Source organism: Schistocerca piceifrons, chromosome 1 (assembly GCF_021461385.2).
Source record: "Schistocerca piceifrons isolate TAMUIC-IGC-003096 chromosome 1, iqSchPice1.1, whole genome shotgun sequence".
Taxonomy (NCBI): Eukaryota; Metazoa; Arthropoda; class Insecta; order Orthoptera; family Acrididae; genus Schistocerca; species Schistocerca piceifrons.
This window is the reverse complement of record NC_060138.1, coordinates 1,219,056,947-1,219,081,838: the sequence shown is the minus strand read 5'-3', so window position 1 is coordinate 1,219,081,838 and position 24,892 is coordinate 1,219,056,947. Positions and strand designations below refer to the sequence as shown.

At 43.3% G+C, this 24,892-nt stretch overlaps 1 protein-coding gene across 1 annotated transcript in view; it reads right to left on the bottom strand.

Annotated features, from left to right (window-relative positions):
• LOC124802779 (caspase-1-like) overlaps positions 1–24,892 on the bottom strand; it is a 63,351-nt gene that overhangs the window by 7,021 nt on the left and 31,438 nt on the right. The window contains exon 5 of the mRNA XM_047263779.1: positions 24,330–24,450. Within this exon, the coding sequence (XP_047119735.1) occupies positions 24,330–24,450 (121 nt within the window). The remainder of the gene's footprint in view (positions 1–24,329; positions 24,451–24,892) is intronic.

Sequence of the window (24,892 nt, the reverse complement as noted above, 5' to 3'; positions counted from 1 at the left end):
TTGAGACGGCGTAAGAGGGATGGCCGAGCAGACGAGTAGACGAAGCTCCCATAATCCAGCTTCGATCGGACTATGGACCAATACAAGCGAAGCAGGACAGTGCGATCCGCTCCCCAAGATGAACCACTAAGAACTCGGAGGACATTAAGGGAACGTGTACAACGGGCCACCAAATAAGAGACATGCGGAGACCAACACAGTTTCCTGTCCAACATGAGCCCTAGAAACTTAGTTGTTTCCACGAATGGGAGAACAACGGGACCGAGATTTAAGGATGGCGAAAGGAACGCTTTATATCGCCAAAAGTTGATACAAACCATCTTCTCTTCAGAGAACCGGAAGCCGTTAGCCACACTCCATGAGTATAGGCTGTTTAGACAACGCTGAAGGCAGCACTCCAGGAGGCATGTTCTCTGGGCACTGCAGTAGATCGCGAAGTCATCGACAAAGAGAGAGCCTGAGACATTAGGTGGAATGCAATCCATAATTGGATTGATCGCGATAGCAAAAAGGGCTACGCTCAAGACGGAGCCCTGAGGCACTCCGTTCTCCTGGAGGAAGACGTCGGACAATACGGAAACCACACGTACCCTAAACTTTCGATCCGTTAAAAAGGAATCAATAAAAAGGGGCAGGCGACCGCTTAGGCCCACCTGTGCATAGTGCGGAGGATACCTTCTCTCCAACAGGTATCATAAGCCTTCTCCAAATCTAAGAACACGGCTACCGTTTGGCGCCTTCGCAAAAAGTTGTTCATGATGAATGTCGACAAGGTCACAAGGTGGTCAACAGCGGAGCGGCAGCGACGAAAGCCGCATTGGACAGTGGTAAGTAGCCGTCGAGATTCAAGAATCCAGACTAACCGAGCATTAACCATGCGCTCCATCACCTTACAGACACAGCTTGTAAGAGAAATGGGGCGGTAACTAGAAGGAAGGTGTCTATCCTTCCCGGGTTTGGGTATAGGAACAACGACGGGGTCTCGCCAACGCATGGGGACCTGACCTTCGGTCCAGACGCCGGAGAAAGGTGTGCCAGCATCTGAATGTGAATGGCATCTGGCCCCGGAGCAGAGAACCAGTACAGTGCAAGCGCACTTTCGAGTTCCCACATAGTAAAGGGGGCATTATAAGTTTCCAGATTCAGCGAGTGGAAGGAAGGTCGCCGAGCCTCTTCTGCCTCTTTCCTGGGAAGGAAGGCAGGGTGGTAATGGGCGGAGCTTGAAACCTCCGCGAAAAAGCGGCCGAAGGCGTTGGAGACAGCCACAGGATCAACAAGGACCTCATTACCTGAGGTCAGGCCAGGTACCGAGGAGTGGGCCTTAATGCCCGACAGCCGGCGCAGGCCACCCCAAACGACAGAAGAGGGAGTAAAACTGTTAAAGGAGCTGGTGAAAGAGGCCCAACAAGCTTTTTTTCTGTCTTTGATGACTCTACGGCATTGCGCTCGGAGTCGTTTGTATCCAATACAATTCGCCAACGTAGGATGGCGGCAAAAGGTGCGTAAAGCACGTCGTCGAGCACGGATAGCGTCTCTACAAGCCTCATGCCACCAGGGGATGGAAACGCGACGTGAAGAAGAGGTAGTATGAGGAATGGAACGTTCGGCAGCATTGATGATAACAGCCGTGAGGTATTCGACCTGACTGTCACAACTGAGAAAATCGTGGTCCGGAAAGGTCGCCAGGGAGGAGTAAAGTCCCCAGTCAGCTTTCGGTATGTTCCAGCTCGAAGGACGTGGGGATGGGGTGTGGTGCAGGAGACGAACGACACAGGGGAAGTGGTCACTCGAATAGGTGTCAGAAAGGACATACCACTCGAACCGACGGGCAAGAGTGGTAGAACAGATCGAAAGGTCCAAGTGGGAGTAGGTATGAGTAGAGTCCGAGAGGTAAGTCGGGGCGCCAGTATTGAGGCAGACAAGATTGAGATGGTTAAAGACATCCGCCAAGAGGGAGCCTCTTTGACAGGATGCAGGAGAGCCCCAAAGGGGATGATGGGCATTGAAGTCGCCAAACAATAAAAACGGCAGAGGAAGCTGAACAATCAGGTGCATCATGTCAGCCCGACTAACTGCGGATGACGATGGAGTGTAGATGGTACAAACTGAAAAAGTAAAAGCAGAAAGAGTAATACGGACAGCTATTGCTTGGAGTGGGGTGGTCAATGGGATGGGATGGTGATAGACATCATCCCGAACAAGCAACATGACCCCACCATGAGCTGGGATACCGTCCACAGGGATGAGGTCATACTGCTCCGAGGTATAGTGGGAAAAGGCAATACGGTCAGTTGGGCGCAACTTGGTTTCCTGGCGACCAAGGACGAGCGGACAGTGCAGGCGGAGGAGCAGTTGTAATTCCTCCCGATTAGATCGAATACCTCTTATGTTCCAATGTAACAAGGCCATCGCTAGTCAAAAAAAAGGGGGAACGAGACGGGGGAAGAGCTGGTCACCTCGACGGCCGCGGAGGGCCAGGTTTCGAGGGAACAACGCTACAACCGGCAGGAGGCGGATCCTGTTCCATCGAGTCGTCGCCAGCTGCGGCCGCTGTCCCGGGTTGCGTAGGAGGGGCAGCATCATTTGCCGACGAGAGGCCAGCTGAGCGCCTGGCAGCAGAGCATCCTGGTGAAACCGAGGACGGCTGGGAGCAGCGACTCACGGATGGAGCGTCAGACGAAACGCGCCGGGGTGGAGAGGGGGTTAGAGACTACTTCTTGGAGGCCTTCTTGGAAGTCCGACGAGGCACAGGGATGGTGGGCTGGACCCGAAGAAGGTCCTCACGCGCGGGGTCCGTTTTGGAACGCCGGACCTCGGAAGCCGGGGTCCGGAACGTTTCCCCGATGGACACCTGAGAAGAGGATCGCTTCTCAGGCGGCGGCGGCGGGGGGTGGGTGGGGGGGGGGGGGGGCCCTGGGGCAGAGGGGGCGGGGGCCGCGGGAGAGGAGGATTTGGAAGGGAGGGATTTGGGAGGCGGAGGCATAGACCCCGGATGGGGGGAGGAGGTGTAGGGGGGACAGGATAGGGGTGAGGATACTGTGGAAGGAGTGGACACGACTGAGGCAAACGAAGTGGTCAACGTCACGAGATCGAGGCGGTCATACTTCTTCCTGGCCTCAGAATAAGAGAGACAATCCAAAGTTTTGAGTTCTTGAATCTTCTTCTCCTTCTGATACGCGGGGCAGTCTAAGGATCTAGGCGAGTGGATGCCAGGACAATTAACGCACCGAGGTGGTGGGGTGCATGTACGTTCCTCACAAAGAGGACGTCCACAATCGCCACAAAGGGGCTCAGCCTCACACCGTGACGACATGTGCCTAAAGCGCAAACACCGAAAACAGCGCATATGAGGCGGGACGTAAGGTCGCACGTCGCAACGGTAGCACATCACCTTTACCTTCTCCGGGAGAACGTCCCCCTCGAAGGCGAGGATAAAAGCCCTGGTGTCGATGAGACGGTCTTTGGGGCCACACTGGACTCGCCGGACGAAATGCACGCCTTGGCTCTCCAGGTTGGCCCTGAGCTCCTCATCAGATTGCAGCAGGAGGTCCCGATGAAAAATAACCCCCTGCGTCCTATTCAGTGCCAGATGCGGGACAATGGACACTGGGATGTCCCCTAGGTGGTCGCACGCCTGGAGCACCGCCGACTGTGTGGCGGAGGTGGTCTTTATAATAACGGACCCCGAACGCATTTTACTGAGAGCCTCGATTTCCCCGAAGATGTCCTCGATGTGCTAAACAAAGAACATGGGCTTGGAGGTGGCGTACGTCCCTCCATCGGTTCGAGAACAGACCAAATAGCGGGGGAAGTACTTCGCCCCAAGCCGGGGGGCCTGTCCTTCCTCCCAGGGAGTGGCCAAGGGGGAAAGGGCAGGAGAACCAGAACCAGAGACAGTACAATTCTTTTTAAAAGACTCGGCCGCAGAGTGACCTGATACATGTTGACATTTCATCTGCGAAACGTCCGCCCCGATACCACCCACTCCGAACAGGGGCTCTCCCCACGGGTGCCACCCAGTCTCAGCAAGGGCCACCTGGCAGGATGACCATTGCCGGGAGTCCTGAAGCCCCAAGGAGACGGGCATCTACTCCTTGGCCGACGTGGGGAGGGTGCAGCTCAGGTATCGGCAGTACGATCCCTGTGTTGTCAGGGGGCCACAACCTAGAGGGTACATGACGACCCCACCACAACGGGCTGGCCACCGTGCTGGATTTCGGGTGCCATGGAAAGTCCATCATGATCGTAGGTGCAGATGGGGACGCACTATGGGCGTAACTTGGACAACCCATCAGGTGTTTAGGCCCAATTTGAGGATTTGTGGGTATGGTTACAACGCCGTTACAATGCTGAGTGCCAAGGTCTTAGTGCACTGAGGACCAGTGGTACACCACGTAAGGCGTCCTTCCCCAAAAGGTTCGTACTTCTGTAGAATTTTGAAAAATGGAGGTCAAACCCCAAGGGGGACCATCACATGGAAGGCCGAAACGGTTGAAACTCCTTTTAGTCACCTCTTACGACAGGCAGGAATACCTCGGGCCTATTCTTACCCCGGACCCGCAGTGGGGTGGAAGAGCAGTTGAACGGAATGGACAGCATCATGAAAGGAGGGTATAAGATGAACATCAACAAAAGCAAAACGAGGATAATGGAATGTAGTCGAATTAAGTCAGGTGATGCTGAGGGAATTAGATTAGGAAATGAGACACTTAAAGTAGTAGATGAGTTTTGTTATTTGGGGCGCAAAATAACTGATGATGGTCGTAGTAGAGAGGATATAAAATATGGCAAGGAAAGCGTTTCTGAAGAAGAGAAATTTGTTAACATCGAGTATTGATTTAAGTGCCAGGAAGTCGTTTCTGAAAGTATTTGTATGGAGCGTAGCCATGTATGGAAGTGAAACATGGACGATAAATAGTTTGGACAAGAAGAGAATAGAAGCTTTCGAAATGTGGTGCTACAGAGGAATGCTGAAGATAAGGTGGGTAGATCACGTAACTAATGAGGAGGTATTGAATAGGATTGGGGAGAAGAGAAGTTTGTGGCACAACTTAACTAGAAGAAGGGATCGGTTGGTAGGACATGTTCGGCGGCATCAAGGGATCACCAATTTAGTATTGGAGGGCAGCGTGGAGGGTAAAAATCGTAGAGGGAGACCAAGAGGTGAATACGCTAAACAGATTCAGAAGGATGTAGGTTGCAGTAGGTACTGGGAGATGAAGAAGCTTGCACAGGATAGAGTAGCATGGAGAGCTGCATCAAACCAGTCTCACGACTGAAGACCACAACAACAACAACCATTGTTAGGTGTTGTAGCTCACCAGATCGAGTCTAGGCATCTGAGACCAAATATGCAATACAAACCCAAGTCCATAATACACTAGCGCATTGTGCAGGATGATGACATCTAGTGGCCTGCAAATATAGTTCCGTGAGAATTGCTTTGCAATAGACACTACATCCCTAGTGTATCATCAGCTTTCCTTCTGACCGTGGCATCCAGGAATGGAAACCTGGCATCTTTCTCCACTTTCATTTTGAACTGTATATTCAGATGCAGCGAGTTCAGATGCCGAAGAAACACAGCTAATGTCTCTGTTCCGTGGGGCCACACCACAAATATATTGTCTACATGCTGCCAGAAGCTGGAAGATTTGAGACTTGCTGACTGCAATGCTTTTTCCTCAAAGTCTTCCATAAAACAGTTGGTCACCATGGGAGAAAGAGGACTTCCCATGACAACACCATCGCCTTGTACAAAATACTGGTCATGCAGTACGAAATAAGGAGAGGTAAGAACATGTTTAAACAACACCACAATGTCGTTCTCAAACTGGCTACTGGTATGCTCTAATGAGTCCTGCAGGTTTACTTTTGTAAATACAGATACTATGTCAATGATAACCAAAAGATCTGTCAGTTGTAGCTTCCCAGTGAGGTTGCAGAAGAGATGAGATAGGTGGGACATCTGCCAAATTTTAACACAACCCCCACCAAGAAAGTCTGACATCAGGTCAGCAGAAAGGTAAGCTCTGCAGGACTTGCTAGCAGACAAAGACGTCGTCGTTTTATGTGCTGACAAGGGGAAAATAGCAAGATAGAGGTGCTGCTCAACGATCCTATTGAGAGAGGATCTGACTGGCAAGATCCAATAAAAAACTTTAGATCATCTCAAAGTTCTATTCCTTCTAAAGTCATTTAGAGATTACACCAACAGGCTGCAATTGCCCCAAGACTGTACAGCCTATGGAAGGCACACAAGGATGGGTATCCTCTTCGCCCAATAGTAAGCAACATTGATGCTCCTATTTTCTGGCCAATCATCTTACAAAGCTGTTGGAAACTCTCATAGTCTAGTGTGACCACCATATCCAAAATTCAGAGTACCTCATACGATGCCTGAAGACGATTAAAGTTGGTTGGTTAGTTTGTGGGATTGAAGGGACCAGACTACTATGGTCATCGGTCCGAAGACGATTAAGCTAAAACTGTCGGGTCTTTTGGTTAGTTTTGGCATTCCATCTTTATTTACAGAAGTACCCCTGCAGGACTTGTCAGAGCTTACCAGCAGCCAGTTTGAGAATGATATTGTGGCATTGTTTAAACACGTACTTACCTCAACTTATTTCTTATTCAATGACCAGTATTTGAACTAGTGGATGGTGTTGCCATGGGAAGTCCTTTGTCTCTCGTGGTGGCCAACAGTTTTGTGGAAGACTTTGAGGAAAAACTTCTGCAGCAAGCAAGTTACATTCCTGCTACTGGCGGTATGTAGGCGATACAGTTGTGGTGTGGCCCCACATGTGTGTGTCTCCAGCATCTGAACCTACAGCATTCGAAAACACAGTTCACAATGAGGTGGAAAAAGAAGGCATTTTACCATTCCTGGATGTTATGGTCAGAAGGAAAGCTGATGGTACACTGGAACATAGTGTCTAAAGCAAACACACACACATGGAGCTATATTTGCGGGACAAAAGTTGCCTTCATTCTGCATAATGCGATAGTGTCTTACATTCTTTGGTGCATGGAGCCCATGTGATCTCAGATGCCGACAGTCTACTTGCTGAGCTATAACACCTAACAATGGTATTCCAACATAATGGCTATTCTGGTAGAAATGCGACGCATTCCATTCTAAGCAAACTGAAAGTGAGGATGTAAATAAAAATGCAGAGGCACCCACTGCAAGGGCATTCTAACCCTATTTTAGCGGTATGTCTTCAAGAATAGAAAGAATCCTCAAATGGTGCTATGTCAAGTGTGGTTTTCAGCCACTAGTAACATTGAGGAATTAGCTGTGCTCGGTCAAAGACGAGACTTGTCTTAGGAAACTTAACATGTATTAAGACCCCATGCCAATCATACACACCTGGGGCAACCTGATTGATCAGCAGTGGCAGGGCATTGTCTGGACATGGGGCATTGCATGTTTTATGAAAAGACAAATTTTCTGGGACTGTGTTGTTAAGGAGGCCATAAATATTGGCACGGCGGACAATCTTGTCAACAGGGATGCAGGTTTTCAACTAAGCACCGCCTGGCTGCCATTAAATCAAAACAGGGTAAACAAGAAATTCCAATTAATGACTCAGCACAATGTACTGTTGAGATTTAATTCGGTTTTTAACCACAGGAGTGTCCAGCAGCACAGTTATCGCCTGTAGTGCACACTCGAAAGGCCTTACTGCAGCTCCCAGCAGGGAGCACTAGGAGTGTTGTTTTCCACTAACCGCAAGCATCTTCCCACGCATGCATATTGCATGCTCCTGGCCTGATAAATTTCGATGTCGCTACATGATTATCATCAGTCTCATCTTGCAGAAGTGACAGCAGCATTTACCACCACCTGAAGTTGTCAATCAGTGGCATCGATGAAATACTGTGAGATTTGCACAATACGATCCAGTTCAAACCCGTGAAGTGTATCTGCATGTTCATATTTGTTGACTCTTCTATTAAGTATGTCATTTGAGTTCTGTCTGCAAGGAAGTCCTGTATCCAACCACAAATTTTCTCCAATAATTGGTAAGCGCATATTTTGTTCACTAAACAACAGTGCTGCACTGTATCAGATGTTTCCCAGAAGTCAAGGAACACAGCATCAACTCTAGCACCTTTGTCTGTGGCACCCTGTGCCTCACAGATGAGCAGCATTTTTTTTTAAGATTTAAGTACTTTAAGATATCTTTCGGCAAGATCTATTTTATTTTTATAGAGAAAAAAAATTTATTCTCAAAAAACGTCATCATGTTTGACCATGAAAAATGCTCTATAAACTTACACAACAGACTGACCTAAGAAATATCGACCTATAATTATGCTGATCCATCTGACAAACCTTCTCGGAAATGGGAATTACTTTTCAAATTGCTAGGTAACCTTTGTTGCTTCAGTGATCTATGATAAACCACTGCCAGACAGTGTGGAGATCACATATCCTCGAATGTTGAAATACTGGTTACATAATTTGGCCTTTATGAAAGTTTATTGCTTCACCACTGAGTAAGTGTTATATTGCTGCAACTAAAATTCATTTAGCAGTGTGGCATTTAAAAGTAATCTTTGCCCACTGACAATGCTTTCTGAAACACTGATTGTTGCTTCACATATGAAATTGATGTAGCGTTGCAGTAATGAGTGCACAATAATAACTGTGAAGCAGAATTGGTCGGCTGCATTCACCAATGTATTGATACCATATAAGGTATAACCTTAAGGTTTTAGTATAAAGTGGTTTATGTCATGCTAGGTATATAGGACATTGTTAAACCTGAGTGTAGCTAAATTGGTTTGAAATGAATAATGAGTTCAGTAATAAATCACAGTGTCAGTGATCCACTGTTAACCGATATCAATCGAACCTTTCATTGTTCACTTCCTAAGAATTACCAGCAAAAGAAAGTATATAATTAGATCACTGAGTTGAAGAAGTGATAAATATTGCCTGTCATTAGAGTACACTAGTCAGTCATGTTATAAACAGAATCCAGACAGACCTACATTGCATCCTGCAACAATCTTCGGATCCCAGAGTCAGGTCAGCCTCCAAACATGTTGAATGAATTTTAAATTTTAGTGTAACCTGCCGTCACGTTTCAGGGTTCCCATAGGGCCTTCCCAGCTACCGTAGCGGTCCTGGGGCACACGAAGTCCCCGCTGTACATCGCCCCTATAGGCAGTCCACTACTTTGTGCCGTCCAACCCCTCGTCCAAGTCGTGGGAGATGGGCAACGGCACAAAGTAGGGGACTGCCTATAGGGGCGATGTACAGCGGGGACTTCGTGTGCCCCAGGACCGCTACGGTACCTGGGAAGGCCCTATGGGAACCCTGAAACGTGACGGCTAACTGGGCTCTGGTGAAGCTGCGATAGGCCTAGCAAGCCAGTAGTGGATAAATCAACTGCTTTCAAAAAGGGAACATGCCTCGGATCACGGAACGGATTTAAAGGAAACCGACCAAGCAATGGAAAAGGATTACGAGATGGTTTACGACTGGGCACCTTAAACGTAAGGATTCTAACTGGGAAGTTAGAAGAAATTGTAGAAATGACGGAAAGGAGGAAATTGGACATCTTGGGACTTGCTGAGACTAGGTGGAGAGGAGTTGGTGAAAAACCACTAAGTAAAGGATGTAAACTGTACTGAATAGGGAATGAGAGGGGAAGAAATGGAGTGGCAATAGTGGTCAGAGAGGGTCTGCAGGAGAAGGTGGAAGGTATCAATGATCGAATGATAAAAGCCAGAGTACGAGTGAAAGGAAAAAGCATTGAAATCATCCAAGCATATGCCCCACAGGTGGGGTGTACAAAAAAGGAGAAGGAGGAATTTGAAGATGACATGCAAAAGCAGCTAAATGGAGGTAATCAGATTATAATAGGGGACCTCAATGCACATGTTGGCACAGACAGGAAAGGATTCGAGGAGATAATGGGACCAGAGGGCTGGGGGAACCGAAATAGAGAAGGAAAATTGTTCCTGGAATTCTGCAAGAGGAATGGGCTGGCGATCGCAAATTCCTGGTACAAGAAGAGAAGTAGCCACAAAATAACTTGGTACAGTGGAGACTGGTCCCAAACTTCAGTAGTAGACTATGTACTAGTGGATAGGCAGATGATGAGCAGCCTCACAGATGTTAAGGTCATTCCATCTGAGGCCTTAGACAGTGACCATCGGCTGTTGGTAGCCACCCTGAGAGAGAAAAAAGATAGGAGGGCAACAGACATACAGGAGAAAAGGTTGAAGACATGGATGCTGAAAGAGGATGAACGGAGGACCCAGTACCAGACACTGATCAGGAAGAAGCTGCCAAAGGAAGATCAGAGAACAGTGGAAGAAGAATGGGGAGATTTTAAGAGGGCTCTAGTTGAGGCAGCTGAGACTGTGTGCGGAAGAACTTGCACAAAGAGGAGAAGTAAGGAAACCCCATGGTGGAACAACATATGTAAAGAGGCAGTACTTCGAAAGAACAAAGCCTTCAGAGAATGGTTCCAGACCCGAACAGAGGAAGCTAGGGTAAAATATACGGAAAGCTAGAAAGCGGCACAGACCATAGTAAGGGCGGAGAAGAAGTAGTGGATGGAAAAATGGACAAGAATGTTAGAAGAGGACACTGAAGGGAACAAAAAAGTACTTTACACCATGGTAAGAAATAAGAGGAACGACAGAAGCGAGTGCCTGAGGATCATGGATAATAATGGAAGAGTTGTGGAGGAAATGCATGAGCTCAAAAAGATTTGGAAGGAGTACTTTGAAGATCTGTTGAATGCCGTCAAGCGGGTAACTAACAGCGATGGAGAGCCTAAGGCAGCAGACAATTATAATAGTGGGGAAATTGATGATCTAACTTGGAATGAAGTGGAAGAAGCCATAAAGAGGATGAAAGGGGGCAAGGCACCAGGTTGGGACGAAGTAACAGTGGATATGATACGAGCAGCAGGAGAAGTAGGAACCCAGTGGCTATACAGAGTGCTGAGGGTGGTGTGGAAGGAGAACAGAATTCCTGAGGATTGGAAGAAAGGAATTATAGTCCCGATCTTCAAGAAAGGGGATAAAAGGAGATGTGAGAACTACAGAGGAATCACCCTGCTATGCCACTGTGGAAAAATCTATGAAAAGATCCTGGAGAAGAGAATAAGAAGCAGTATTGAAAGTAGACTGCAAGAGGAGCAGTATGGTTTCAGACCGGGAAGATCAACAACGGACCTCATATTTGCGGTAAGGCAACTGCAGGAAAGGCATTATGAGTACGGGAAAGACTTAATCATGGCCTTTTTAGATATTGAGAAGGCGTATGACAGTATCTATAGGGACAAGCTCTGGGATGTGCCGAACGCAAAAGGGATAGATGAAGAGATAATACGAAAAGTCAGAAAAATGTATGAGGGAAGTGAGAGTTGTGTGAAAGTGGGGAGGGAATGTACTGCATGGTTCAAGCTGGAAAATGGGCTGCGACAGGGAAGTGCACTTTCGCCTTTATTGTTTATTATTGTTATGGATGAAATCCTACAGCAAGTATCAGATGCAATTGGAGATCATAAAATGAAAGCAGGGCTTTTTGCCGATGACCTGATGTTATGGGGAAATTGCGAGAAGGAGGTGCAAGAGCAGTTAGATGTATGGGAGGCAACGGCAGCACAATATGGAATGCATTTCTCTGCAAAGAAAAGTGAAATAATTGTCACAACAAGGAAGAAGAATAGGCCAAATGTGGATATAACTTGTGGAGGGGAAAAACTACAAGTGGTAGAGAACTTCAAGTACCTGGGAAGCATGATTGAAAGTAAGGGGGGAAACGCAATGGAAATAAATGAAAGGTGCAGAAAAGCAGGGCAGTTCTTCAAATGCATTAGGGGGCTTATTTGGAGCAAGGAGGTGCCACAGAAATCCAAGGGAATTATATACTGAACCTACTTTGTCCCCATATTGGCATACGGAAGTGAGACATGGGTAATGCACAAAAGCGACAAAAGTAGAATACAAGCTAGTGAAATGAAGTTCCAGAGGAGCAGGTTGAGTGTAACAAGACGAGACAGATTGCGAAATGTGTATGTGAGGGAAAGACTAAAGGAGGAACCAGTACAGGACAGGATAGAAAAATCAAGACTGCAGTGGTATGGACACATGAAGAGAATGGATGAGGGAAGAATTCCAAAGAGGATGTTTGATCTGCAACTGGAGGGGAAGAGGCCCAGGGGAAGACCAAGAGATAGATGGGTGAAGGGAGTGAAGGAATGTGTGACGAGAAGAGGAGAGAACTGGACGAAGGTGGAAGAGGGGGAATGGTGGAAAGACAGAACACGATGGAGAGGCTTGTGTTCCCGACAGACCCAGCCAGTGGCTGGAAACTGTCCAAGATGATGATGATGAGTGTAACCTGAATTTTTCAAGTAACACTGACCAAGGAAGAAGATACAGACAATGAATGATTATTCAGATCACAAAATTGTGTGTGCAGTGTACGTATTTTAACAATAATGGCTACAGAAAGCAAGAATTTCCACTGCGTTAATGAGGATGACAGTGGCCATCGAAATAGCTTTGATATCAATGTTATTAATCAATTGGAACTAATTGACAGCATTCAAACTGTAGAAGCAACTGACAAAGTTCAGGACTGAATGTACACATTGAATCTGTACAGAGTGACAGACAACAATCATGTTGATAATTTATGAAGGGAGGATGTGTTAATAATTTTAAAAAAGTACAAAAAACTAGATGATCATGAGCAAAAGTTGAACAATGAAACAACCATCGGTTGGGTCAAGAACTGAAAGCAGATAATCAAAAATTGAGAGCTGATATGAACAAGGGGTTGAACAAAAATGTAATTTATATTTATAACAACTTGCAACAACTATTCATGGATTGGTAAAACAGGCTTATAAGACAGACAAAAACTGAACATTCTAATCGTACTCACAAGGGAATGGTATCATCCTACAAGTCGACACCAACCCTGAAATTTTTCATACAGGAAGAATACAGTTAAAGAAACGCACTGTCGAAACTGTAGCTGCTAATGCACACTGCAAGCGTGTGTGTGTGTGTGTGTGTGTGTGTGTGTGTGTGTGTGTGTGTGTCTAAAAACAAAGATGATGTGACTTACCAAATGAAAGTGCTTGCAGGTCGACAGACACACAAACAAACACAAACATACACACAAAATTCAAGCTTTTGCAACAAACTGTTGCCTCATCATGAAAGAGGAAAGGAGAGGGAAAAGACGAAAGGATGTGGGTTTTAAGGGAGAGGGTAAGGAGTCATTCCAATCCCGGGAGCGGAAAGACTTACCTTAGGGGGAAAAAAGGACGGGTATACACTCGCGCGCATATATAGAGATATATCACAAACATAAACACAAAATTTTTCCCACGTGGAATGTTTATAGACACACACACGTCTGCTTGTGTCTGTATATGTGTGGATGGATATGTGTGTATGTGCGAGTGTATACTCGTCCGTTTTTCCCCCACGGTAAGTCTTTCCGCTCCCGGGATTGGAATGACTCCTTACCCTCTACCTTAAAACCCACATCCTTTCGTCTTTCCCTCTCCTTCCCTCTTTCCTGATGAAGCAGCCGTTGGTTGCAAAAGCTAGAATTTTGTGTGTATATTTGTGTTTGTTTGTGGTCTCTTCCCTCTTTCCTGACGAAGCAACCGTTGGTTGCGAGAGCTTGAATTTTGTGTGTATGTGTGTATGTTTGTGTGTCTATCGACCTGCCCGCGCTTTCGTTTGGTAAGTCACATCATCTCTGTTTTTAGATATATTTTTCCCACATGGAATGTTTCCCTCTATTATATCTATATATGAGTATAATAAGAGGGAAACATTCCACGTGGGAAAAATATATCTAAAAACAAAGATGATGTGACTTACCAAATGAAAGTGCTGGCAGGTCGACAGACACACAAACAAACACAAACATACACACAAAATTCAAGCTTTCGCAACAAACGGTTGCTTCATCAGGAAAGAGGGAAGGAGAGGGAAAGACGAAAGGATGTGGGTTTTAAGGGAGAGGGTAAGGAGTCATTCCAATCCCGGGAGCGGAAAGACTTACCTTAGGAGGAAAAAAGGACAGGTATACACTCGCGCACACACACACACACATATCCATCCACACATACACAGACACAAGCAGACAGGTGCTGCATGAAGAATCGCTTACAACTGCAGTTTGTACAGCCCTTTCTGCCTAGCGCTTGAATCAGGATTGACAAGAGAATGTGCAAGTTTTGAGCACTTAAACCATTCCAAAAATGTTGCAAATTGTTAATTTTTTGAATAACTTCCAGTTCATATATGCAGCTAAACTGCTGCAGGTGTAATTGTTACTTAAGAGACTAGATGAAGAAAGAAAATCAAGAAGTATGTCGTTTCATTACAGACTACTTCCATCTATCGGAACTTTCAATACTTGACATTATGTATTTTATAAAAACTCCTGTAGCACAGCTGTTATAATTCTTGAATGTTATATATCTGGAACAATTCCTTGTTTATTCCCTGTAGTTGTTGCGCAAATAGATTGTGTCTATTAGATGACGAAAATAAACCATTTCCTTCCACAAGGCACACCAGATAAAGGGAAGAATAACGCATTTGGGCACTTCACAGTATTTACTGATTTTATTGGAGTAAGAAATGATTGTGGCCATTGTTCTGCATATTTTGCTGCTTAGCAGGCACACCTGATCAGATTCGTAAAGCGTGTTGATGCAAGCTGACTGCAAAAATGACTGAATTTTGACAATACTGTTCCACTGATAAACCTGAAATGACAAAGAGCTATCAGAAATTATACAGTCCAACAAGTTTCTGAAATGCGCTATAACATATAAAAACTTCTTTATCAATTGGATGAATGACAATATGTTCCGGATGTACTCAGAATTACATAAACTGTATATTCATCATCCTCCTAAAGACAAGGTTATTCTAAATGATGGATCCATTTTCAAAACTTCATAGTTATTCTCAATTACAAATCCAAACTGAACAAGCTTTATACCAATGAAAAGAGGAAGTTTCAAAGTTTTTCATAATGTTTGATATCAACTTAATAATTTGTAATTGATTAGTTTAAATAAGTATTTAATAGAAATGCAATAAATTTTATAAATGGTAAATGTGGCCACAGTTGGCTGCACGTCAAACATTGACACGGTAGCCAAACTCATCCCACACACGCGAAAGCGCATCTGCTGTTACTGAGTGCATGGCAACTGTGATCATGTTCCTCAGATTGTTCAGAGTGGTTGGTAGAGGTGGGACGTAACCAGCTTCCTTCACATAATCCATTAGAAATAGTCACAGGGTGTGAGATCAGGTGATCTCGGTGGCCAGAAGTGCGGAGCCAGGTCCTCCCCAAGTCCCCTGTGACCGATCCAGTGCTGAAGAAGGGAATCATTCACAAAGCCCCTCATACATCACGGTGCCAATGGGGTGGAGCTCCATCCTGTTGGAAAATACAAGTCCTGGGAATCTTCCATAATTTGAGGGAACAGCCATTGTTCCAACATATCCAAGTAGGTGATTCCCGTTACAGTTCTTTCTGCAAAGAGAAATGGTCCATGAACCTTTGTATGGGATACGGCACAGAACACGTTGATCTTCGGTGAGTCTCTTTCATGTTGCAATGGTGAATGAGGATTTTTCCAAACCCCATATGCGAACATTGTACTTGTTGACTTTTCCACCAAGATGGAACATCGCTTCGTCGCTACAAATTACATGCTGTAGAAATGCGTCATCCTCCATCTTTGCTAGCACATAACCACAAAATGCGAGACACTTCTCTTTGTCATTCAGGTTGAGAGTCTGCGCAAGTTGTAATCGGTAGGGCTTGTCCAGAAAATGCCATCTCATAACTTTCGATACAGTTGGATGGAGTATTCCAAGTTCTTGACTGGCTCTATTGGTAGACTTACTGGGACTGCGCACAAAGCTTTCTTGAATCCGTCAGATATCATCCGCTGATACATGAGGTCGGCCTGTGCTTTCTCCTTTGCACACACTCCCAGTCTGTTTAAATTGCTTAAACCAACGGCTAATGCTGGTGGTTAAATACCGAATTTGGAACGAAATGCCCACTGCACTGCAATTTGCAACTCACTTTTCGCTAACAAGAATGCAGAAAACCTTGTGCTCCACAGTTGCCATCTCAGTCACAACTGACAGTGAAACAGAATGGCAGCCCTATTGCCGCGCGAACTCTACCGGCCGCTTATGAAACCATCACCGTCTCTCCACCAAAAACTTTGAAACTTTCTCTTTTCACTGGCATAAAGTTCGTTCATTTTGGATTTGCACTTGAATACATACAATTTTTTTTTAAATGGGTCCATCATTTGGAATAACCCAGTAGTAGGTAATTTAGCCACATCTGCACTTAGATCCCTGCAAATCTTGGGGAAAGAGAAATCAGTAAGTTAACATATTTTGCATATTCTCATTCAATAATGTCCTATGGAATTATGTTCTGGGGTAACTCATCTTAAAGAAAGAAAGTCTTCATTCCTCGAAAACATGCCTTAAGAATAATATGCGGTGCTCGCACATGATCATCTTGTAGATGTCTGTTTAAGGAGTTGGGCATTTTGACTTTCCAATTTATTTATTCCCTCATGAAGTTCATTGTAAATAATTCATTGCACTTCAAAGAAGAACAATGATTTACATAATTACAATACCAGAGGAAAAAATGACATTCATCACACCACATTAAGGTTGTCTTTAGAACAAAAAGAGGTGTAAAATTCTGCAACTAAAATTTTTACCACTTATGCCCTATATTAAATGTCTGACTGACAGCAAGGTAAAATTTGAAAACAAACAGAAAAAAATTTCTCCTTGACAACCCCTCCTACTCCATAGAAGAATTTCTATTATTGTAAGATTTGCCATGCAAAATGATCCATGGAACATGAAACTAACGAACATCCAGATCAAGAGTCCAACTGAAAAAATACTAGTTTCTGCACCTGGTATGAAGACGCTTCGGGCATAACTTTGAAAATTATTCCCTCTCATTTTTCCAGATTTTGCTAATTCGATTACAAGATTTCAGTAACAAAACAGTTCTCTTTTTTAAATTTTTGGTGCTGATTTGCTTAGAGGTTCTTGAAGACATATAAAACTGCAGAAATAGTAACCCACTGATACTTATCATCAGCATCATTGTATACAAATGTGTAATAGCATTCACTGACTGCAGAAGCATTTTTTTTTTTTTTTGCTCGAAATGATAAAGTGCGGTTTGCACACAGGACATGTCCTCTAAAAACTTTGTCATTTTGCCAATTCCTGTACCAAATATGAGGGCATGCTGAAAATAATGCCTCCAAAGTTTTAAATAAAGGTTATTGAAGTTCCACATCTTTATTCTTCATGTCTACTTATTTATGTCATAACCAAGTCACCCTGGCTATGTGCATTTCTCCCAACAAGTGACCAGTTTGTTGATACCATCACTGTAAAATGTTTGACTTTGTTGATGGAGCCACACCACCAGCTCTGCTTGCACCACTTCATCACTACCAAAGTGAAGTCCTCTAAAGCACTTAAGTTCTGGAAACAGACGAAAAGTCGGGACTATATGGATGACGATGATCGCTAACTATGAATTCCAGGCATCAGATTGTTGTGGATGTTGCAGTGTTTTTGTGTGGTGTGACATTGTCATGCAGGAGGAGAGGGAACTGTGTGTGTTCGTGTGTGTGGATGAAGTCTTTGAACTCTAACCTCGACTACAGCATGCCATTTCTCACACACTTACATCATTATATTACACTTTACAATTCAGAGCCTTATAGCTACAGAGGGCTGCAAATTTGCAGATGTGAAGAATAAAGACACAGACTGTTAAATAATAGTTGTTTTAAAACTTCCTGGCAGATTAAAACTGTGTGCCCGACCGAGACTCGAACTCGGGACCTTTGCCTTTCGCGGGCAAGTGCTCTACCAACTGAGCTACCAAAGCACGACTCACGCCCGGTACTCACAGCTTTACTTCTGCCAGTACTTCTGCCGGTACTTCTGCCGGTACTTCTGCCGGTACTTCTGCCGGTACTTCTGCCGGTACTTCTGCCGGTACTTCTGCCGGTACTTCTGCCGGTACTTCTGCCGGTACTTCTGCCGGTACTTCTGCCGGTACTTCTGCCGGTACTTCTGCCGGTACTTCTGCCGGTACTTCTGTGAGTACCGGGCGTCAGTCGTGCTTCGGTAGCTCAGTTGGTAGAGCACTTGCCCGCGAAAGGCAAAGGTCCCGAGTTCGAGTCTCGGTCGGGCACACAGTTTTAATCTGCCAGGAAGTTTCATATCAGCTCACACTCCGCTGCAGAGTGAAAATCTCATTCTGGAATAGTTGTTTTATTTAAAAAGCTTTAAGAGTTTTCACATAAAAAATTTGAAGGCCTTATTTTTCAGCATATCTTCATCATTCACTGAATCTGTTTAACCAGGTTGAAGAAGCCTGTAAGCCAGCATAGTTTATCTTTCATGTAATTCAGAGGTCCTAGTCTCTTATATATAGAGGGTTTATACAAGGGCGATGTACTTGAGAACAATATTATGGAAATGGAAGAGGATGTAGATGAAGATTAAATGGGAGATAAGATACTGCGTGAAGAGTTTCACAGAGCACTGAAAGACCTAAGTCAAAACAAGGCCCCGGGAGTACACAACATTCCATTAGAACTACTGATGGCCTTGGGAGAGCCAGTCATGACAAAGCTCTACCATCTGGTGAGCAAGATGTATGAAACAGGTGAAATACCCTCAGACTTCAAGAAGAATATAATAATTCCAATCCCAAAGAAAGCAGGTGTTGACAGATGTGAAAATTACCAAACTATCAGTTTAATAAGTCACAGCTGCAAAATACTAACGCGAATTCTTTACAGACGAATGGAAAAACTGGTAGAAGCGGACCTCGGGGAAGATCAGTTTGGATTCCGTAGAAATGTTGGAACACGTGAGGCAATACTAACCTTACGACTTATCTTAGAAGAAAGATTAAGAAAAGGCAAACCTACGTTTCTAGCATTTGTAGACTTAGAGAAAGCTTTTGACAACGTTAACTGGAATACTCTCTTTCAAATTCTGAAGGTGGCAGGGGTAAAATACAGGGAGCGAAAGGCTATTTACAAATAAGAGTCGAGGGGCATGAAAGGGAAGCAGTGGTTGGGAAAGGAGTGAGACAGGGTTGTAGCCTCTCCCCGATGTTATTCAATCTGTATATTGAGCAAGCAGTAAAGGAAACAAAAGAAAAATTTGGAGTAGGTATCAAAATCCATGGAGAACAAGTAAAAACTTTGAGGTTCGCCGATGACATTGTAATTCTGTCAGAGACAGCAAAGGACTTGGAAGAGCAGTTGAATGGACTGGACAGTGTCTTGAAAGGAGGATATAAGATGAACATCAACAAAAGCAAAACGAGGATAATGGAATGTAGTCAAATTAAATCGGGTGATGCTGAGGGGATTAGATTAGGAAATGAGACACTTAAAGTAGTAAAGGAGCTTTGCTATTTAGGGAGTAAAACAACTGATGATGGTCGAAGTAGAGAGGATATAAAATGTTGACTGGCAATGGCAAGGAAAGCGTTTCTGAAGAAGAGAAATTTGTTAACATCGAGTATAGATTTAAGTGTCAGGAAGTCGTTTCTGAAAGTATTTGTATGGAGTGTAGCCATGTATGGAAGTGAAACATGGACGATAACCAGTTTGGACAAGAAGAGAATAGAAGCTTTCGAAATGTGGTGCTACAGAAGAATGCTGAAGATAAGGTGGGTAGATCACGTGACTAATGAGGAGGTATTGAAGAGGATTGGGGAGAAGAGAAGTTTGTGGCACAACTTGACTACAAGAAGGGATCGGTTGGTAGGACATGTTTTGAGGCACCAAGGGATCACCAATTTAGCATTGGTGGGCAGCGTGGAGGGTAAAAATCGTAGAGGGACACCAAGAGATGAATACACTAAGCAGATTCAGAAGGATGTAGGTTGCAGTAGGTACTGGGAGATGAAGAAGCTTGCACAGGATAGAGTAGCGTGGAGAGCTGCATCAAACCAGTCTCAGGACTGAAGACCACAACAACAACAACAACAACAACAAAGTCTCTTATATCTCCCTCATTAATGCTGAACTGACTGAAATGAACAGTTTTAAATCATTCGAATGCTTTTTCTTTCACACATTTGCGAATTTCATTTTAGCACATATTTCATACTTTGTGTAACTCTTTCTTACATTTATACAGTTAACTTCCAGATTTTTATGAACCAGCTTTGCACATTGCTTAACTGCAAGCAAGCTTTGCACACTGCATAACTGCAAGTACTTTCTCTCTCAATCGTTTCACTAAAAATGTACAGCATTTCCTTTGTCACTAAAAGCTATTATTGTACACCTTTTCTTTGGGCTAGGAAGGAAATGCAATTTTGTTCTGGGCTATAGCTAGCGCAATAATCATCTTTCTAAAGTCAGTTCATGGATCTTCAGTTACTTCCTGATTCTTCTACTGTTTACACTATTTCTAATAAAATATCGACATAATTTGAATGAATTCCCAGAAATTAACTAATAAGTAACAATTCAGTGAAGTAGATGCTTTTGATTGCATACCACATTCTTTATATTTCATCTTTGCAAGTTTGCAAACATTAATTGGATTTCCCATTATTGTGAAACTCGAATCTGCACAAAGACAGATGCTATTAGCAAGCAAATACAAACAAAACATGAAGAAAATTAATTCAGTTTTGTCTCCATTGTTAACACTTAGCGATACTGAAAACAAAACTGCTAATTATTATGGATGTTAAATGAGTTGCAAATTAGAACAAATGGTAGTTAAACAATTGTGTCAGAGGATCAACAGAAACTGAAATTTGCTTTACAAATTCCTTTCACATTGTGGCTTGTTATCTGTTTATACCAAGGATATGTGCCAGCTATCTGCTTCAGCTACGGCAGGGGTGCACATTTATCCATCTGCCAAGCGAGCTATAATTTAGCAAATTTCAACATTTTATTAAATACCGGGTGATCAAAAAGTCGGTATAAATTTGAAAACTTAATAAACCAAGGAATAATGTAGATAGAGAGATAAAAATGTGTGTCAATATGTACCTCTCTGCCTACATTATTCCGTGATTTATTCAGTTTTCAAATTTATACTGACTTTTTGATCACCCGGTATACTTGCAGTGTGTCTTGGCAGCGAAAATTCTGCCACTGCATTTCTTTTGCTCTATTCTTCCTGAATAAAAATTTTCAGAGCAGGTTTTGATTCGTAGGACTAGACAGTTCCCTTGTCAGGACAGTAAATAGAGGAAGAAGCCAAGTTTGCTCGAGTTCAGTTTCAATCTCACAGCAACAAGAAATCTGTCTATTGAACCAAGGACATGCTTCTGATCTTGAAATTAATGACAGCTAACTGGATAAATTCGTCAAGGGCAAACATAATGGCAATGCTGAGCTCTTTCCATCTCGCTCCCAATGGACAATTTAATGTTTCATGTTCAAGGATTTCAAATGAATCACCATTTGTGTATAGCAAACGTATTTTTAGTGGCTACACACAGGGAATTTTCAGCATGGAAAATTTTACATCACCTGCAGAGTTAGAAACAACATTCTCAATTGAGTATCAGTCCCACGATTGACATAACAAGGTGTGTTATTTACTAAACCGTCACAAGTATGGTGAGGATAGCAATCTGAACTTAACAGCAGTCATAAAGAAGAATTTGAGGTAGAACAGTGGATCGAAAAAATGTGGGAAGAAGAAAGATAAGAGAATTGTATAAAATTTTGGAAACAGAAAGAGGCGAAAAAAATGATTGGAAAGCGAAGAGAGAGAAATTTCATGTTTACAGTCGAGTGATAATTCATAATGTCTTTCACAACTTTGACTTGTGTAGAAATTCATTAGTGCATATAAAATTACATCAACAAACTGTTTCAAACTATAATACAGATGACAACAATTAATATGTTTAATGGAATTGGCACAGAGAATTGTACTGCCAAATATTATGGCCTCTTTCTCAATGACACGGTATAGCCTATGCAAGAAGGTGAGGCATGGGGGGAGGAGGGGGGGGGGGGGGGGGGAAGCAGCACAACAACACAATACTTCACTTGCGTGTGACGAAGTAAATGACAGTCAAGCTCTGTACAAAGCTTAGGACCTGCAAAAGCTGTGAGTGATTAAAATAAAATAGTGGGACATTGAACATTTTCATGTCCAGATGCTCAAAGTTCACAGGAATTATTTATGTACAAACATTTATTTATTTATGTGTGTCACGAATCTCTCTCTGACACCTTCTAATGTTTGTTCGTCATTTCTGAACATATTGTTACCACTTATGTAATGAACCTTTAAGTATAATATATCTTGTGTGTAAATTTTAAACATAACCTGATTACTTTTGCTATGTAGATATATTTGGTCTTACTCATGCTGTTTTCTTATGTTATTGAGCACAGCAGTGGTGACAGTCCAGTTGCGAAACTGAGTCTGCATTGATTAGTCGCACTCACTAATGTGTTCAGGCTAATTATTTGTGCCACATTCTGACAGCCTTATAGCTTCAGTGTGAAGTGTGGCATATGGAACATTGCCAAAACTGAGGAGTTAAATTGGTCTGGAATGAGGAATACGTTCAGAATATTAAATCATACAGACAGTGATCCACTATTAACTGTTAGCAGTTGAACCTTTCACTGCCCATTTCCTAAAAATTACAAGCAGTAGGAGGTACACAATTAAATCCTTGAGGTGAATAGGCAAGAGGTGGCATGTATCATTAAAGCAGACCAAATGGTAGAGTTATGAATGGGAGTAAGTTCTTTGGCACAATATCTGTAGAAGCTCACATGTACCTCACTGGTCTAGTTGCCTTTATACTGGTGATTTTCTATTCTGCAACTGCTTATCTAACCATCTGCCACTCTGTCACCTGCGCAGTAACTGAAATAATTAACTGTATTATCATCCTCCATGGTGTAATGATTTACAATGACAAAATTCAGTACTTCATTCTTCTCTCTGCCCACCCAACAATTTGCTCAGCATTGCCCAATTTAATTTAACTACTCTGCATTACTAGCATTTTATTTTTGTTGAAGAAACTAATTCATCTTGTAATCACTTTTCAAGATGCTATCCACTCCATTCCACTGATTCTCCGACTCCTTTTCGTCTCTGGTAGAATTATTCTGTCATCGCCAGATGTCAAAGCTTTTATTTCTTCTTCCCAAACTTTAGTTCCCTTTCCAAACTTCTCCTTCCTTTTATTTACTTCTTCTCTGATATACAGACAGAGCAACAACGTAGCTAGATTTCAGCCGTGTCCCACTCTTGTCAAAAACTGCTGCCTCCCAAACAAACCTTATGGATTGAGTCAAAGCTCCCAGCTATTATTAGTTTACCCCATGGAGGCCCTTCTGCTATGCTGCTGAATTAGTGATTGGTTCAAGCTCTTAACTATGGTACTTCACACGATTTGCTAGTGCACTGCCCACAATAAGTGTGATATCAGTTTTCATGTTTACAATATCCCTGTAAAGATTATAACAACAAAGATTATCAGTTTTTGACAATATAATGTAATTGGGTAGATAAAAAAGTCTACCCACCAACTGTCGGAAGGAGAACAAACATATAATGCAGTTCTTGCATATGCAATCTTTCAGAGCCAGTGGCTCCTTCCTCTAGCAGAATGGTTGAAGACAAACAGGGGTGAAGGAGAAGGTCTGAACAGGTTTAAAAGGGGTAGAGTTTGGAAAAGTCATCCAGAACCCCGGGTCAGAGGAAACTTACTAGACAGGATGAGAATAAAAGACTGATTCCTTCAGTCTTTCCTTCTCATCCCATTTAAGTCTCCCCTTACCCCGGGTTCTGGGTGACTTCTACCCCTTTTCCTAAACTTCTCCAGACTTTTCCTTCACCCCTTCCTCCTTTGCCCTTCAACCATTCTGCCAGGAGGAGGAACCACTGCCTCCAAAAGCTTGCATATGTAAATTTTGTGTGTGTGTGTGTGTGTGTGTGTGATGAAGGACTTTGTCTGAAAGCTGATTTTCACAGTCAACCATTCAGTGCCTCCCGTATGTAAGTATGCATATGTTTGAGACTTGAAAATGTTTACACAGTTTCATTTGGTTAATCCTCCTGTATGTGATGACCAGGAATCTATCCAGTTCATATTTTATTACAGTTATAGCTTGAAATAAATTCTGAAAAATCGGTCCAGGTTTTACTATTTTGTACAATATTGGTCTTAAGGCTGCACTTACAAAAATATTATGATTTACCTGGAACTGTCGAATATGCTATCAGGAAGTCTGCTTGCGTTGGAATCCTATATGAAAGTGGGGCACCATCTGTTTCCGTTCTCAGTGTAATCCCACCATCCAACTTGTCACCCTGGCATGCCTGAAACACAGTAAAAGAGTAGCACATTTAAACCTTTTTGTATGTTCAGGAAAGCACAACAACAGGGTGTATACGCAGACATGGAAAAAAATTCCCAGATTTTTCCCGGATTTTCTGGTTAAAAATAAACTTTCTCCTGGGTGAAAATACACCTTTTCTGTGCTAAGTGACAGTATACTTTTCCTTGGAATTGTAAAACTTATCAATCCTTTGAATGGTTATAGTTTTATACACCATCATAGAATTTCCCGGCACATTAGAAAGCGAAACTTGGGGACAAAAATATGATTTGGAACAATCTTTAATGTGCAGCAACATGTACGTTGCTTAAATTCGATTACGAAAGCACTTTTATAAGCCAGTCATAGCTCATGTCACATGATCTCGTCAGCCGATGACAGCGGATATTCAGAGCATAGGACATGCGATGTGTCAGCCAATA